The sequence below is a fragment of the Brassica napus genome, chromosome C7 (assembly GCF_020379485.1).
Source record: "Brassica napus cultivar Da-Ae chromosome C7, Da-Ae, whole genome shotgun sequence".
Lineage (NCBI taxonomy): Eukaryota > Viridiplantae > Streptophyta > Magnoliopsida > Brassicales > Brassicaceae > Brassica > Brassica napus.
Window position 1 is genome coordinate 15310124 of NC_063450.1, and position 15343 is coordinate 15325466.

The 15343-nt window shown below is 33.2% G+C and overlaps 3 protein-coding genes across 7 annotated transcripts; 1 reads left to right on the forward strand and 2 right to left on the reverse strand.

Annotated features, from left to right (window-relative positions):
- Positions 1-210: 210 nt before the first annotated feature.
- On the reverse strand, positions 211-1750 carry LOC106434833 (60S ribosomal protein L13a-2). The gene is made up of 4 exons (XM_013875686.3): positions 1390-1750; positions 1027-1143; positions 849-936; positions 211-505 (listed from the first exon to the last, which is right to left on the reverse strand). Exons 1-4 carry the CDS (start codon positions 1659-1661, stop codon positions 362-364), a joined length of 621 nt encoding a protein of 206 aa, XP_013731140.1. The 5' UTR covers positions 1662-1750; the 3' UTR covers positions 211-361.
- A 109-nt stretch (positions 1751-1859) lies between these two features.
- Positions 1860-3023, forward strand: LOC106434824. Of its 4 annotated transcripts, XM_048763590.1 has the most exons (6): positions 1860-2098; positions 2194-2324; positions 2493-2590; positions 2705-2735; positions 2766-2864; positions 2954-3023. In XM_048763590.1, exons 1-5 carry the CDS (start codon positions 1924-1926, stop codon positions 2841-2843), a joined length of 513 nt encoding a protein of 170 aa, XP_048619547.1. In that variant the 5' UTR covers positions 1860-1923; the 3' UTR covers positions 2844-2864; positions 2954-3023. The 4 variants fall into 4 exon arrangements, with proteins under 4 accessions (XP_048619547.1, XP_048619546.1, XP_013731135.1 ...); XM_048763589.1 differs by having other exon boundaries at positions 2705-2864; XM_013875681.3 differs by having other exon boundaries at positions 2766-3023.
- A 1071-nt stretch (positions 3024-4094) lies between these two features.
- LOC106434821 (E3 ubiquitin-protein ligase PRT1) lies at positions 4095-6103 on the reverse strand. Of its 2 annotated transcripts, none has more exons than XM_013875677.3 (8): positions 5940-6103; positions 5748-5776; positions 5489-5668; positions 5321-5398; positions 5099-5233; positions 4816-5016; positions 4611-4729; positions 4095-4536 (listed from the first exon to the last, which is right to left on the reverse strand). In XM_013875677.3, the coding sequence occupies exons 1-8, from the start codon at positions 6020-6022 to the stop codon at positions 4252-4254; spliced, it is 1110 nt and encodes a 369-aa protein (XP_013731131.1). In that variant the 5' UTR covers positions 6023-6103; the 3' UTR covers positions 4095-4251. The 2 variants fall into 2 exon arrangements, with proteins under 2 accessions (XP_013731131.1, XP_013731130.1); XM_013875676.3 differs by having other exon boundaries at positions 5099-5251.
- Positions 6104-15343: the final 9240 nt, after the last annotated feature.

A 15343-nucleotide genomic window follows, 5' to 3' on the forward strand; every position in this document is an offset into this window, starting at 1 on the left:
AAAAAAAAAGATCATGTATGCCACTAGTGTCTGAGCATACATCCAGTAATTTAACTTTCCTACAATCAACTCTAACGAGAAAAGTTTTTTTTTTTGACTTTTTTTACCGAGACAAAAGTTAAAACAGAACAGTATTGGAATCTACTAGTCTTTCCATGTAGAAATTTTTTACCTTCGTACTAAATATTTGAGATACGTCAACAGTGATGATGACAAAAACGAAGCTCCAATCAGAAAACCAAAATGTCTCATTCCAATCTTTACGTTTACAAGCTACCAAATGCAAAACCGAAATTCAAAGGGTAGAATCGAGACGAGCACAAACGCAGCAAGTATTAAACCAAAAGACAGATGCGAATTCTCAGTACTTAATGGGTGCAAGAACATCGAGCTGGGCTCCAAGTTTCTCCTCTGCAACCTTCTCGGCCTTAGTCCTGAGCTTGATGAGCTGTTTCTTACGCTCATACACAGCTTGTGACCTCTCCTTTCTCTTGACCTCAAGCTCCTGCAATATCATTATACAAATGGTTAAATCCCATTTTCTTCCAGTTGATGTCTACATAACTAAAAATGAATAGAACATGCGCAGGATTTACCAGACCATCTTCATTTTTACTACATTATCAACTCAGCATTCATACAATGAAAGAGATGTTTCAGTAAAATGCAAACCTACCACCCCAACAATATCTGGTCATGCTACTACTAAAAAGACCCACATAATATTTTAATGTATCATCAACTCTCTACTTATAGGGTTCTTCAAAACTCAATATTATATTTATGAAAACAATCGTAAATTAAGAAACATTTATTCCCTAAACTTCGTATACAGAAAAGGGACATACCTTGATGGTGTCGTAGTGGTTCCAGCCAACCTCAGAAGAAAGACGGCCCAATAAGCAGTACTTGTGACCAGCCTGGAGCCTCAAGACCCTACGCAATACAAAATGAAACCAGTTGATAGCTGAAACAGATTGGGCATTATCTATTAAAAATAAAAGAAAAGTTGCACGAATATATTACTTGAGAGCATCAGGAATGACCATTCTCTTAACCTTGTCGTAAGGAGGAGGGACTCCTTCAAAAACCTTCAAACGGTCAAGAGCAGCAGCTCCACGCTTGGTCTTGTGTGGAATCATCCTGTTACACAATCACAAACTACTTGAAAACATCCTCTTCCAAACAGTTGACTTCTAAAACAGACAAATTACATAAAGAAACCTTCACCAAAATGATTCATTTTCAACAGCAGCAGCCATAGCTAAAAAAGATACTAGTACGTGATATTGCAATAGTCCTGCATACATTTACTGATCTTCATTTTAAAGTTTTGCAATAGAAGCAAGTGTACAAGTTCTAAGAAATGTAGAGATTAAGAAAACGAACCCACGAACGGTACGCCAGAAGATCTTAGAGGGAGCCCTGAAGTGAATGGGACCGTGAGAAGGCTTAGTGTTCATGCGCTTCCTGAGAAACCTCATGTACTTCATCTTCTGTCGAACCAATCCACCTGACAGACAAATCTCCTCACATCGGACAACAACCACTCTCTGTCCGTTGAGCAACTCCTTAGCGATGATGGAAGCAAGACGCCCCAACATGTGGTGCCTTGCATCGACCACGACGCGCTTTGCGCATATCCCTGAACCAGACACCATCTCTCGATTGATTCGATTCGATTCTCTCGGGCTGCTTCCTCCTTCCCAAAGATTAAGAGTGTAGACCCAATGGCGGATTATATATGACGCGGCTAGTAGAAAACATTAGGGTTTCTCGTCTAAAACCTAATGTTAATGGGCTTTTGTAATTAGATTTTAGGCCCAATAAAAGCCTCTTAACCTTTACTTTATTCTGTTTCTTGTCATTCTTCAAAGGGATTCGGGTTCTTCTTCTGTGACCAGAGACGGAGGACAGACTTCAATGAATATAGCTTCGAGGATTCGACGAAGTTTCTTCAGAGAGGAGAAGAGGAAACTTCCTATTGTAAATGGATCATCGAGCAGGAACGAAGATGATTTGCTAGGAGTGACTGATGAATTGATCGATCACGTCAGATCTTTCACCATTGACACGTTTAAGAACTTCTCTCTCTACGGTAATTTCGAATCCGAGTCTCAATTTGATGATTTTTTTTCTCGATTGGTGAACAAGCAAGCAGTAGTGATATGGGGATTATGTTTCTGAAAGTAGACGAAGAAGCGTGTGTAAATCCTTTGGAAGAAGATGAAGAATACAATGGAGTGAGCTCCTCTGAGAATGTGAAGAAGGATTTGTCTGACTGGCAGGAGAGACACGCCGTTCTCGTCTTGTCCAAATCCAAGGTTTTTGATCCTTGTCTTTGTCTCAATGACTTGAATCTGCCGAGTTTTTGCTGTTCAAGATGATTTTGTTTTACCGATTAGTAACATTGAGTTAAATCTTATAGAAAGCTTTCGAAGCTGAACAAGATTTGTTTTTTTTTTTTCTTTTTCTTTTTTTGGCAATTGCAGGAACTCTCACAGCTGAGATTTAAGTTATGCCCACGTCTCTTAAAGGAAGATCACTTTTGGAAGATATACTTCAAACTTGTCAGGAACCTTGTTGCAAAGTAAGTACTTTCTTCCTTTGAGATTCCTCCATGTGTTATATACCATCTTATGGAATTGCTGTTTGAACCTATTAAAGAATTATATGATTGGTATAATCGAAATTGTTTTTGCAGATATGAGGTGCAAGCAATCCAACAGGCAATAATCACAAGTATGGCCATGGAAGCTTCTGAAATCAAAGGTGTTTATGAAGTTGAAATGTCAGAAACCAGGCCAAATTTGACTAGTACCGGCGGACCTGCAACTCCATGAAAGCTTAGTAGCTTAAGACAGGTGTTGTAACTTACAGACTAGTAAACTCTTGCTGTTGTAATCTAAGGCTGCACTTATTCTAAACACGTAGATTTTTTTGCTTTTTACAGCTTATTAGACGGGTTCAGTAACGAAAACCAATATATACTGAATCAGCACCGCTTGATCGGTAAAATATTATTCCATGTGTTTAAAGCGTGACAAACCCCTAAGAAATGATACTAGTGATTGCAGTACCAATTCATGGCAGTACTTTGGCCAAATAAACCAAGTGACTCTCCCAAAGTCAGAATAACAAACTCTGCAACATGTAGATTTTTCTTCCCATGATCGTTGCTTTCTTACGGTTTTGCTTCACAATGTTGTATAAAAGAATGATTCAACCACCAAAAACCAAAATATTGAATCAACAGGGCTTGATTGGTAAAATATTATTCCGGGTGACAAAACCAACAAGGTTTACGCATCTTCAAAAATTGATCATGTGATTTCAGTATATGCAGGGTTGTGTTTACGGCTTATGTAGTAATAAGAATCGACATCATTATTTCATGTTTTGGTTAATCGGATGAACAAATTATCCAAAGAGCTGACATATTTACATGAGCCAAGATACAAAAAGCAGCAACTGCTGCAACGAGGTGAAATTAAAATGGACGCATATTGCTAATGAGAGAGCACAGAATTATCGATAAAAAAAATAGGTTCTGAAAAGCCTGCGAGTGACAAACGTTTTTGTCCAGAGGAGGGCTACTTTTGGAACTTGAAACCAGCGTTTATATTTTTTAAAGTAAATCAGATGGCACAAACCGAACCACAAACTCAGAGAAAAAAGCTTGGGGAAGTGATTTATATAAAATCCCTTAATCAACTACCCAATACCTGAAATAACCGATTCGAACAGAAATGTCCATGTCTAGACAGAACCACAAACTCAGAAGAAAAAAAGCTCGAGGAAATGATTCAGAGAACATAGACATATCTTGCCAGTAAAACTTATAACTTTTTGTTTTCTTGCAAATTAGGGAGATTAAACATTACATTATTACCTTATCTAACAAGTTATCCACGACCCCTAAATAAAAAAAAAACCAAACGTTCCCTCATGTCTGCGGTTTTAAAGTTGCTTCTTCTCTTTTAGACTAGTCTGTGCTGTGTTAAAAAAAAAATAGACTAGTCTGTGCGGTATAAGTATTTTCAGTTCTTTGATTATTATTATTTTCTTTTTGACAAAATACATGAGCAACCAAATGAAAACATAAAGTTTTGTATTTCTTGTTTGCGTTTTATGTTCATAGAGTAACAAATGAACTTAGTTTGAAAAACTACAATTTTTCTTTTTAAAACTATACGATCACAAACCACCTTCAACAAGTACACACCATGTCCCTCTCTCTAGACTGCTATTTCATTCTGGGCTTGATGATGTTGTCACATCAGAATCAGGAGGCCCTTCCTCGCTCTCATCACGGCCTTCATGGACCATCGGTCCGCCGACGAGGATACCAATAGAATTGAGATTGAGCAGAAGCTGACGAACCGACGCACGCTCAAACCTGTGGTCGGGAGTGTGTTGCTGGTTGAATCTCCCGGGAACTTTAGAAGGAGTCTCGTAACAGTCTTTGCAAAGGTCATACCCCATTTTCTCCTTGCAGTCTATGCACCTGTATCGCTCCCCTTCTATTGGATACACCTGCAAATGTCACATCACCACTCAGAATAATGAACTATAAACAACTCTGTTTAGAATAACAACAATGTACTTACTCCGCAAGAATCACAACCAACTCCGATGTGAACATCACAGGCAGGGTTTGCCCACCTCTGAAGACTGTTGTTGTTGTTGTTTTCGTCTGATGAGCCTTCTTTGTAATACTTTTGAAAATCTACATATCAATGATTACAAAACTATGAATCTCTTGTGTACACAGATGATTCATAGAGTTCTCACAATGTAACAACAACAACTTACTTCCTTTGCTATCATGGGCAAGCGTTTTCTGAATCCCACTTCTCCTTGAACTGTATTCTTCAGGAAATTTTTCCTCCAAAAGCTGCTCAAGAGCCAAACAAACTTTGGGAAATCTTCTCGGGTCACAAACATGACATTCTTTGCATTTGATCTTTTCGCTTTCTCGATCCATCATATCTACTACACAACCTTCGCAATACACTGCAAAAGGGATGACACATGACATAATAGGGGAAAACTCAGAAAGAAAGAAAGAAAAGCAAAACATGTAAGATGATGATACCATGTCCGCAGTTGAGAACCACAGGTCGAACGAGCAGCTCCTTACATGCTGAACAGAGCAAATCATCTTTTGAAATGCCATTCTTAGGTAAGTCGTTCTCATGAACGTTAACAGTTTTTGCATCTTCTAGGGGTTCTGTATTAGAGCACTCATCTAAATACAATAGAATCATAAGCATAAAACAGTTTACTAGAGAGGGATCTCATATGTAAATACACTCACCAGAGACACTTAGAGACTGAAGCTTAGCCTTTGGTTCATCAATCTGAGGTGAGAAACAAGCTCGTGCTTGTTCATCCTCTGGAAACAAGACATTGAAGCAACAAAAGTTACTTACACCTGAACCCAACAGCATAGAGAAAGTGACACTCAAAGCAAAGAAGAACTCACTAAGAAGTTGTGCTTCTCTCTTGTTATGGGCAATCGGGTATAACTTCTTGAGGAGGAAATGAAGCTTTAGGCAGATAGTGGGGAAGTGAAGATAAGGGTCTCTACAGATGGGACAATGAGACACGCGCAAGCCACTCATGGACCAATGTACGCACCAGAAACACGATAGATGACCACACGCTGCAATTTGCAATCCAGAATAATGCATCAAAACATCAAACAGAAAGAGATTTGTTTTGAGAGTCAAAGCAAAACTTACACAGCACAATTGGTTTGTAAAGAAGTTCCCTGCGCAACACAAAATGTCCATTTCTTACGATTAGTTTCCAGAAGAACGTATTTGCACAATCATTGACTCAAAGGAATACAACTTCTCGAAGACAACGAAATCAATTACAGGACACGCCTATGAAATCTACAAAACAGATGATTGTTAATTCGAAACACTTACAAGCAGACGCAGCAGAGAAACTTATCGGAGATTTCTTCTTCTTCCTGTGGTTCATCGTCTTTTATCATCGTCATATAATCCATTGATAGAGAGAGATCTGAGAAGGTGAAGGTGCGATGTCTTTGCTTTTTTTGGAGAATCGATCAAACCGCCGTACCTCCTAAGACTTTAGTTAGGCCTGCGACTTCGGTTTTCCGAAACCGAACCGAACCGAACGTCGGTTTTTGGTTAACCGAAGTTTTTTAAAACAATTCCGAAATAAACCGAATGAAATTTCGGTTCGGTTCGGTTATCGGTTTATTTTGGTTTTCAATTTTATTTCCGAAAATAACCGAATTTTTTTCGGTTTATTTTGGTATAATTTTTCGAAAATATTCGGATATTTTCGGTTAAATTCGATTATTTCGGTTATTTTTGGGTTATTCGGATATTTTCGGTTCGGGTTTTCGGTTATTTTCGGATATTTTTGGTTATTTTCGGTTTTTTAATATTTTTTTTTTGAAAATCAAAAACCGAACCGAAAACCAAATTAATTTTCAAAACCATACCGAATTGAACCGAATTGAAAATCGAACCGAACCGAAAACCGAAAAAAACCGGTTCGGTCCGGTTCGGACAAAAATCCCAGGCCTAACTTTAGTTTTTGCCTTCCAAGTTTGGTTCTCTTAATTAACATGATTGCTGCACGTGATAATTATTTATTTTAAAATTGTGACAAGTGTAATAATTTTCCTGATTAACATGATCACGACACGTGCCAATTATATATTTTAAAATTGTGACATGTGTTTATTAAAAAGTAGCTATAAATATTATTTAATAGTAATTTTCCTTTTTAAAATCCTAATCAAAAGATAATTGCAAAAACTTATTGGGCAAATCTTCAAATAGCACATTTCTAAGTTTATGTCACAAAATAGCCCTCAAAAACTAAAATGACCAAAATAGCATTTTATCTTTAGAAAAATTTAATTTTTTTTTATTTTTCAAAATTTGAAATCTTATCCTAAAACCCCACTCCCCAACTCTAAACCCTAAAACCTAAACTCTAAACCCTAAATTCTAAACCCTAAACCCTAAATCCTAAACCCCACCCCTTAACTCTAAACCCTAAACCCTAAACCCCACCCCTAAACTCTAAACCCTAAACCCTAAACTGTAAACCCTAAACCCTAAACCCTAAATCCTAAATCCTAAACCCTACCCCTTAACTCTAAACCCTAATGTCTAAATTAACTTACCATTGGGGTATAAGTGTATATTTATCTCTTTTGATAAAACATTAAGTACTATTTTGGTCATTTTTATTCTTATACGCTATATTTGGGACAAAAACTTTTTTAGTGCTATCCTAGTCATTTTCTCAAACTTATTTGATAATAATTTTACTTTTAAAATTGTGACATGTGTTTAATATATAATGATTAAAAATATATATAATAAGATAATAAAAACGAATTTTGAAAAAAATTACTTTTAAAAATTATTTAATAGTAAAAGTTTTTTAAAACAAATATTTAGTAGTAATGTTTTAGAAATTTTTCTTTTTCAAAATCCTAAAAAATAGATTTAAAAACAATTTATTTAATATAATTTTCTTTTTCTAAAATTTTAATGGAAATATAATTAACATGATTGTGACACATGTCAGTTATATATTTAAAATTGTGATATGTGTTAAACTATCTCATAATGAAAAAATATATATACTAAAATAATAAAAATGATTTTTCTTAAAAATAATTATAAATATTATTTAATGGTCTTATTATTATTATCTTATTATATAAAGTTCGATTCTTCAATGTTGCTAATTAACATGATTGTGACACATGTCAGTTATATATTTAAAAATGTGATTTGTGTTAAACTATCTCATAATCAAAAATATATATACTAAAATAATAAAAACGATTTTCTTAAAAAATAATTGTAAATATTATTTAATAGTCTTATTATTATTATTATTATTTTTTATTATAATGTTTTATTATAATGTTTAACAAGAAAAACTGTAAAAATATTAGTGACATTGAAAAAAACGAATTTAGTAACAATCATGAGAATTGTAAAAGTACTCTTATTATTTTCTTAAACTTAATAATAATACTTTCCTTGATAAACATGATAGAAACAATTATTTAATTAACAAGAAAAATTGTAAAAATATTAGTGATATTTGAAAAAACAAATTTAGTAACAATCATGAGAATTGTAAGAGTACTCTTATTATTTTCTTTGAAAAATCTAACTTTTAAATAAATAATATTACTTTTTTAAAAGCCTCATTAAAAGAAAATTGTAGAAGTACTCTTATTATTTTTTTATAAGCAACTAACTTTCCTTTTTTAATTGATAATTGTATATTAAACAATTATGACCAAAAATAACTACAAACATTTCACATCTATATTTAGGTTTAAGATTACACATATTATTTTTATAAAACACAATAGTATTTACATGAAAAGTATTACCTGAGTATTTTATTTTAATTTCTTGATACAACTCAACATTTTATTATCCTTATTACATCTTATGATACTAACATAACTTTTAAGTTTGATGTTGTTGTCGTACATGAGTATGTGTGAATATGATGAATATGTGTTTGTATGTATAAGAAAAAATATATAAATAACTAAACAAAATTTTTTCTATTAAAAATAAAATAGTTGTATAAAAATCTAAAAGAAAAACTAATTATAAAATAATTAATTTTCGTTTTAAAAGATCTAAATAAAATAAAAATGTAAAAATAATCTTATTTTTCTTATAATTATCAATAAAAACTGTCATTATGTGAAAATAACTTCTCATTTTCCTAAAAATCTTAAATAAAAGAGATTTTTAAAAACAAATTCTTTTCTAATATTAACCAATTAAATTTTTTTTTTTTTTTGTATCCTGACCAAAGAGAATTGTAAAATTTTATTTAATAGTAAATTTTTACTTAGAAAATTAACGATAAACATGATAATAACAATTATTTAATTAAAAAAAAAAATTTAAAAATATTAGTGATATTGAAAATAATGAATTTTGAACAACTTTTAAAAATAGTTAATATAAACTGGAAATAGTTATTTGATAGAAATTTATTTTTCTCAATTCTAGACAAAATATAATTGTAAAAGATTATGTAATATTAATTTCCTTTTCTAAAATTCTAAAAAACTGTAAGATAATATTTGATAGTTGTTTTCATTTTTTTATTAAAATATCAAAAAACAATAGAAATTTGTATCATATTTTTAAGTCCTAACTAAAAGAGAATTGTAAAAAATTTATTTGATAATATTTTTAAGAGAGTATTTGATGATGAACATGATACTAAAAATTATTTAATTAACAAAAGAAGTGTAAAATTAGTATTGATACGAATTGTAAAAATAGTAATTTTAATATTATTTATTAATAACTAAAAATAATTATTTGATGGCAATTTGTTTTTTAAATTTTAAAGAGAAGATAATTGTAATAAGTTATATGACAGTAATTTTCATTTTCTAAAATCTTAAACAAAATTGTAAAAGAGTATTTAATATTATTTTTTATTTTTTTTAATTGTAAAGAAAAAAGAAAATTTATAAAATAGAATCTTTTCCTTTTAAAAAAAATCATAACAAAATAAAATTTTAAAGACTTATTTAATAAAACATTAAATTAGTACATAAAAACATGTATAATGTTGTCATTGACTCAATTGGTGTATTGACTTTCATTTCTTTTTTACTTTTCATTCAATTTTTTTTATTTCGGATTGTGTTTAATTTAAACTTTTAGGTATAGTATTTTTTCTAATATTAAGTACAAAGTTTATAATAATTGATCTATGCACTATGATTATAAAATACAAATATTAACTTGAACTTATGTGTGAACACGAGTTTTAATTATAAAATAAATCTCAAACAACATATGCAAAAAACAAATCATAAAACTATAATAAAATGATTTATTATTTTATGGTTTTTATGAAATTAAAACATCAAACAAAACCGTTGCAATGGGCTCATATCTAGGATAAAGAACATTAATTAGTGAATCTTTATATTCCCCTCCTTCTATTTATCAAAAAGCTTAAGAAATAACTTTTGTTACATACCTTTCAATTTTAAGGCTGGGCAAAATATCCAGATCCAGAAAAACCAAAGCAAATCTAATACAAAAAAGTTATATCAAAGTAACTTGAAGCTGGTAAAATATTAGATGAATCCAAGAATCAAAACTGAACCTGATTCGAACCAAATATTTCACTTACTAATCAAAATAATATATTTAAATATATTTATTAGTTTTAGATTTAATATCTAATTTAGAATATCTGAAAATATTCGTAAATATCCAAAATACCTGAAAATGTCGAAAACTATTTAAAAGTAGTCAAAATACTCAAAACACTTGAAATATCCAAAATATTTACGGATTCTCTATGCAAATATCTATTTCGATTAGATATTTTGTCATACTTATTCAAATTTATATTTATTTATTATTTTATTTTTGGATTTGAGATTTTTAAAAGATATTTGGATTTTTGAATTTTTGATAATTCCAATGAATATCTAAACCGAACTAAATCCACAAAGATCCAAGCCGTATCCAAACCAAAATTCATAAATATCCGAATGGGACAGAAATCTCTATCTCCGATAACCTGAAGCATGAACATACCAGAACCGAATCCGAACAGATATCTAAACATGCACCCCTACCTTTGATGCAATGCATGTATATTTTTTTAATGCATATATTTTCTTTTTTAATACAAACAATATTCTGATCTGCGTTTGAGAATGTTGATTTTTTTTTTTATAAAATTAAGTTAATAGTATTTATTTTAATTTTTGTTTATAGTTGTGGTCCGATTTTTGTTTTTGATGATATTTTTGAGATAAAAATAGTTGAGTATAATAAAATAATATTATTGATATTTATAGTAAAATGGCTCTGTAAATTCTTTCACTTACTGTTAATTTTATTTATTTATTATACTTACTAAATAAATAATTCATTTTAGTCTATATTAATGATATGTTATTGTTTGTATTAGTATAAATAATTTCAATTAAAAAATAATGTGATATAGTGTTAAGCATTTATCTTCAGATAATATATATTTTGAACATTTTCATAATTATTATTTATTATTATATTTATTGTACAATGTAGTTATTTTCAATATAAATGTTTTTCTTTTATTTTTATGTAATGGATATGATTGAAATATTATGTCATGTAAATAAATTATATAATGTTTTATTAAATTGTAGATTAGTACATACAAAAATAGCCGATGTTGCTAACATATAGAAATATGAATACATTTTTGTGTTCATATATATATATATATATATGAAATTACACTTCATATAAGTACTCTTATGCTCTATATATTTCAATTATAACATAAAATTAACATTACTTTGTGTTAAAAAAACATAAAATTAACATCTTTAATTGATTAAAATGTATGTAAATTTTATTTAAGTATCTATTCTATAGCTTTATTTTTGTATACATTTTCTATGAAATCATGATTGTTTGAAAAGAATTGACCCAACAAAAACGTATATGGAGAAAAGTACAGATTTGACCCAATGGATCTTTTTAATTATTTATTTCTAAAATGATTCCCATCATCTAACAGTTTTTTCAACAGCAACGACATATAAATGCTCATATAATATTTTTATGTTTTTTTATTGTATCCGCACAATCATGCAGACTATTTGTTGTTCCAATCATATAAACTCTCTTAATAGATTTTTAAAGCCCAAAAATATTTTTAGCAAAATATAATTTAAGAAATCAAAATGTTTCATGGTGAGAAGACTTCCCTGAAGTACAAATATGTTAATTTTGCAATTGATCAAAATCTTTTATAAATTTGATTTTCAGAAGTCTGCCATGAGTAAACTTCTAAAGAAGTTTTTTTACTGACATATGAAGTCTCCGAATACGAAATTTGCTAATGTTAGTTTTGCAATTGACAATGTTTAATTTCATACGAGCAGACTTTTGAAGAAGTTTCATAGTTAAAAGACTTCCCAAAAGCCTGCTCTTAAAACTAGGGGTATGACCAAAATCTTGGAATAAAGATGGAACGTACTTCAGGGGAAGTCTTCTCAACTGGAGACATAGAAGTCTTATAGTGGTGGTGAGAAGATTTCCCATAAGTTTGTTCTTAGGAATAGGGGTGTGACCAAAATCGAGTAGACTTTGGGGAAGTCTTCTCACCAAATCACCAAGAGACTTGTCCTGAAGTCTTGCCAATTAATTAATTTTAATCAAATGTTTTAATATTTTTTTAATCGCAAAACTGACATGAGCAAACATCTTGTAACACCTCAAAAACTTCTTGTGAAATAAGACTTTTCCAAAAGTCACCTTATAGCAAACTTATCTATTTGTCTGCTATATAAAGTCAAATTCCAATATAATTAATTCAATTCAAATGCTATAATGTTTTGGATGACACCTCGTAGGCTTCTTTTGAAATATTATAGAGACTTTTCAGGAAGTCTATTTGACTTTGTTGCTTACAAAGATAAACTAACAGACTTCTGCTAAGAGAAACTCACAAAAATGGATAATTTCAAAACTAATATATGCATGATAAATGATTTGTGTGTGTAAGAATTGAGATAAGAAGATGTAGAAATCGACTTCATGTGCATTTAGAGTTTGATTTTAATTGTTAACGGTGGTTGGTGATATTGATGACAGTGAAAATTTCATAAATAAGTGATGAAGACGACGTAGACAAGGCTTTTTCAGTGAAAACCACAAATTTCAAAAAAATAATAATAGCATTTGTGAATTATTATTTCATTTTTATAGTGTATATGAAAAAAATGAGGTTATGTTCTGACTCCGCACGGGTTCTGTATCGAGCTTCTTAGGCTTTATCTCCCTCGGAAACAAAGGAAACAACTTCCATACGAATAAAGGAAACATTATACGAAACTTTCATCGTATAAATTAACCCTAAAGTGGAAAAACATTTTCTACCACCATAGGCATACTAGGCCTATCAATCTCGATAAACACCATTCGTCACTCGCCCAATTACGCCTTTCCTTCGAAGCCGAACTAGGTTACAGCATCCCCTTTAAGGATGATTCTAACCAACTTGACCTTATTGACAGCACGAAAGTGTCATGGTTTAATCCTTTGGCAACAACGTCCTTGGCTATAAAGCTGAGCACAACCTTCATGCAAAGCCAAAACAATTGAGCGACCACCGCTCCAATAACTTGACAGCTAAACGGTAATCCGGAATTTGTCTTGAAACGCCAAGTAACGATTACACAAACAATTATCGTACCACCCAAAAATGGGAATCATACGGTAAATTCGTCATAACAAAACTCAGTCCTAACAACCAAATAGTTAACGGAAAGGTTCCACTTGTCAAAAATCGACCAAGTTCAATATACTACGATTCACTTTAAGCCCGCTGTGTTTTACTCGTAAAATGCGGCATGTAAGGAAAACTCGTAACAGAGCTCCTATAGCTATACGGAACATCCTCAAATAGACACGGAAGAAATCTCGGAAGGCCAACACCACACAAAGCACGGTATAGGAGGATGTCTCTTTCCGGGGACAAATTTACGCGACCCCTTGGTCCTAACTTCTTGATCGCAAATCAAATCCAAACAGGAACAACAATTCTGGCTGCGAACATCCGTAGTTAAACCAGAATGTTTCCCAAACGCAGGGCTAAGACTAATCCCTTGCAACATCGTGAAACATCGTCAAGCCCGCGAACATTTCAAGCACGAAACACGGCATACGAAAGAATAACAAATCTTCAGCATCCCGAGACGTCGCAGACGCCTGAAGATTCATTTTTCGACGATATTTCCTTCCTCGATAAAAACATTTTCTTGGAAGACCAGACAGTCATACGCACTAACATCTTCTCAAAACATATCCTTCGCGAAGACTCGAAACCGTAATTTTAACCATTAAGTTTGTTGCTGATCACAACAAACTCTTAACGTCCTAAACAGACTTAGCCATCTCATAGAGATGACTCTCGTACATCCGACACAAGGATAATAGCGCTATAAAAGAAACCCAAAATTTTTGGTCAGCACTTCCAGGAGGCTTAAAAATTGTCCTTGGAGAGATGCTCGGTTCCAACCATACAAGTCGTATAAGGCGAGAACCTATCACGGACTTTAAATCGGTATGGAATCAGGATGAAACTGAAACGGGATACGTAAGTCGAATTAGTCAACGAACCCTCTAAAACCAGGAGTAAACCTAGGTCTTGCCCTAAACCCAGCGCACTGGTCTCTAACATCTCTAGGCATAGTATCAAAAACCTTGATACGAGATCCCAAAATTCTCTTTGCCAATATTCGAGCGTCTTCAGAAATCCCGCAAGTTTACATACTGCGGAAAACTCTCGAAACAGATCACGGATATAGCAGTTCACACATAGTTAGATTACGAGATGACAACTCGTAGTCTTCTTTCTACACCCATATAAAATGCCATCGGCAGATACACGCCTGATAACCTCTACAAAACCAGACCGTAAAGGTCTCGCTGGAAAACTAGTCATACAAACCTTAACTCCAAGACGAACTACAAAAGGCTTGATCCCTTCAACAAGGATACGTAGGCAGCCATCATAAGGCGCAGCCCCAATCTTATCGCGTTCTACTTTTAGAAGAGCGAGAAGACCACTTACCACGGACCTTTTCGACCATAAATTCGCCTAACTCACCTAACTTGCCTAACTTGCCAAGCCACTCGCTAGAACCTCACGCTAGAAGCTCATGGTTCTAACAAGCTGGGGAGCTAACTGTTGGGGTCAAAATCGGTCACGACGGAATCAATGTCTGAAAGTCCGCAAAAATCGGCATGAACGTTTTTACGAAAAATAAATCTTCGGAAAAGATTTATTCTTACGAAGAGCTCTGCGGAAGAAACACGAGACATCAGAGAAAAGCCGAAAAGGTCGCACGGTCGCTACATAGCGACCGAGCTCGAGCCAAGCTCGGTCGCCACGTAGCGACCGAGCACACGTCCCGCTCGGTCGCTATAGCGACCGAGCGTCAGTCCCGCCCGGTCGCTACGCAGCGACCGAGCTCGAGCCAAGCTCGATCGCTATGTAGCGACCGAGCACACGTCCCGCTCGGTCGCTACGTAGCGACCGAGCACACGTCCCGCTCGGTCGCTACGTAGCGACTGAGCTCGAGCCAAGCTCGGGCGCTACGTAGCGACCGAGCGTCCGTCCCGCTCGGTCGCTACGTAGCGACCGAGTTTGAGCCAAGCTCGGTCGCTACGTAGCGACCGAGTTCGAGCCAAGCTCGGTCGCTACGTAGCGACTGAGCGTCCGTCCTGCTCGGTCGCTACGTAGCGAACGAGCGTGCGTTCCG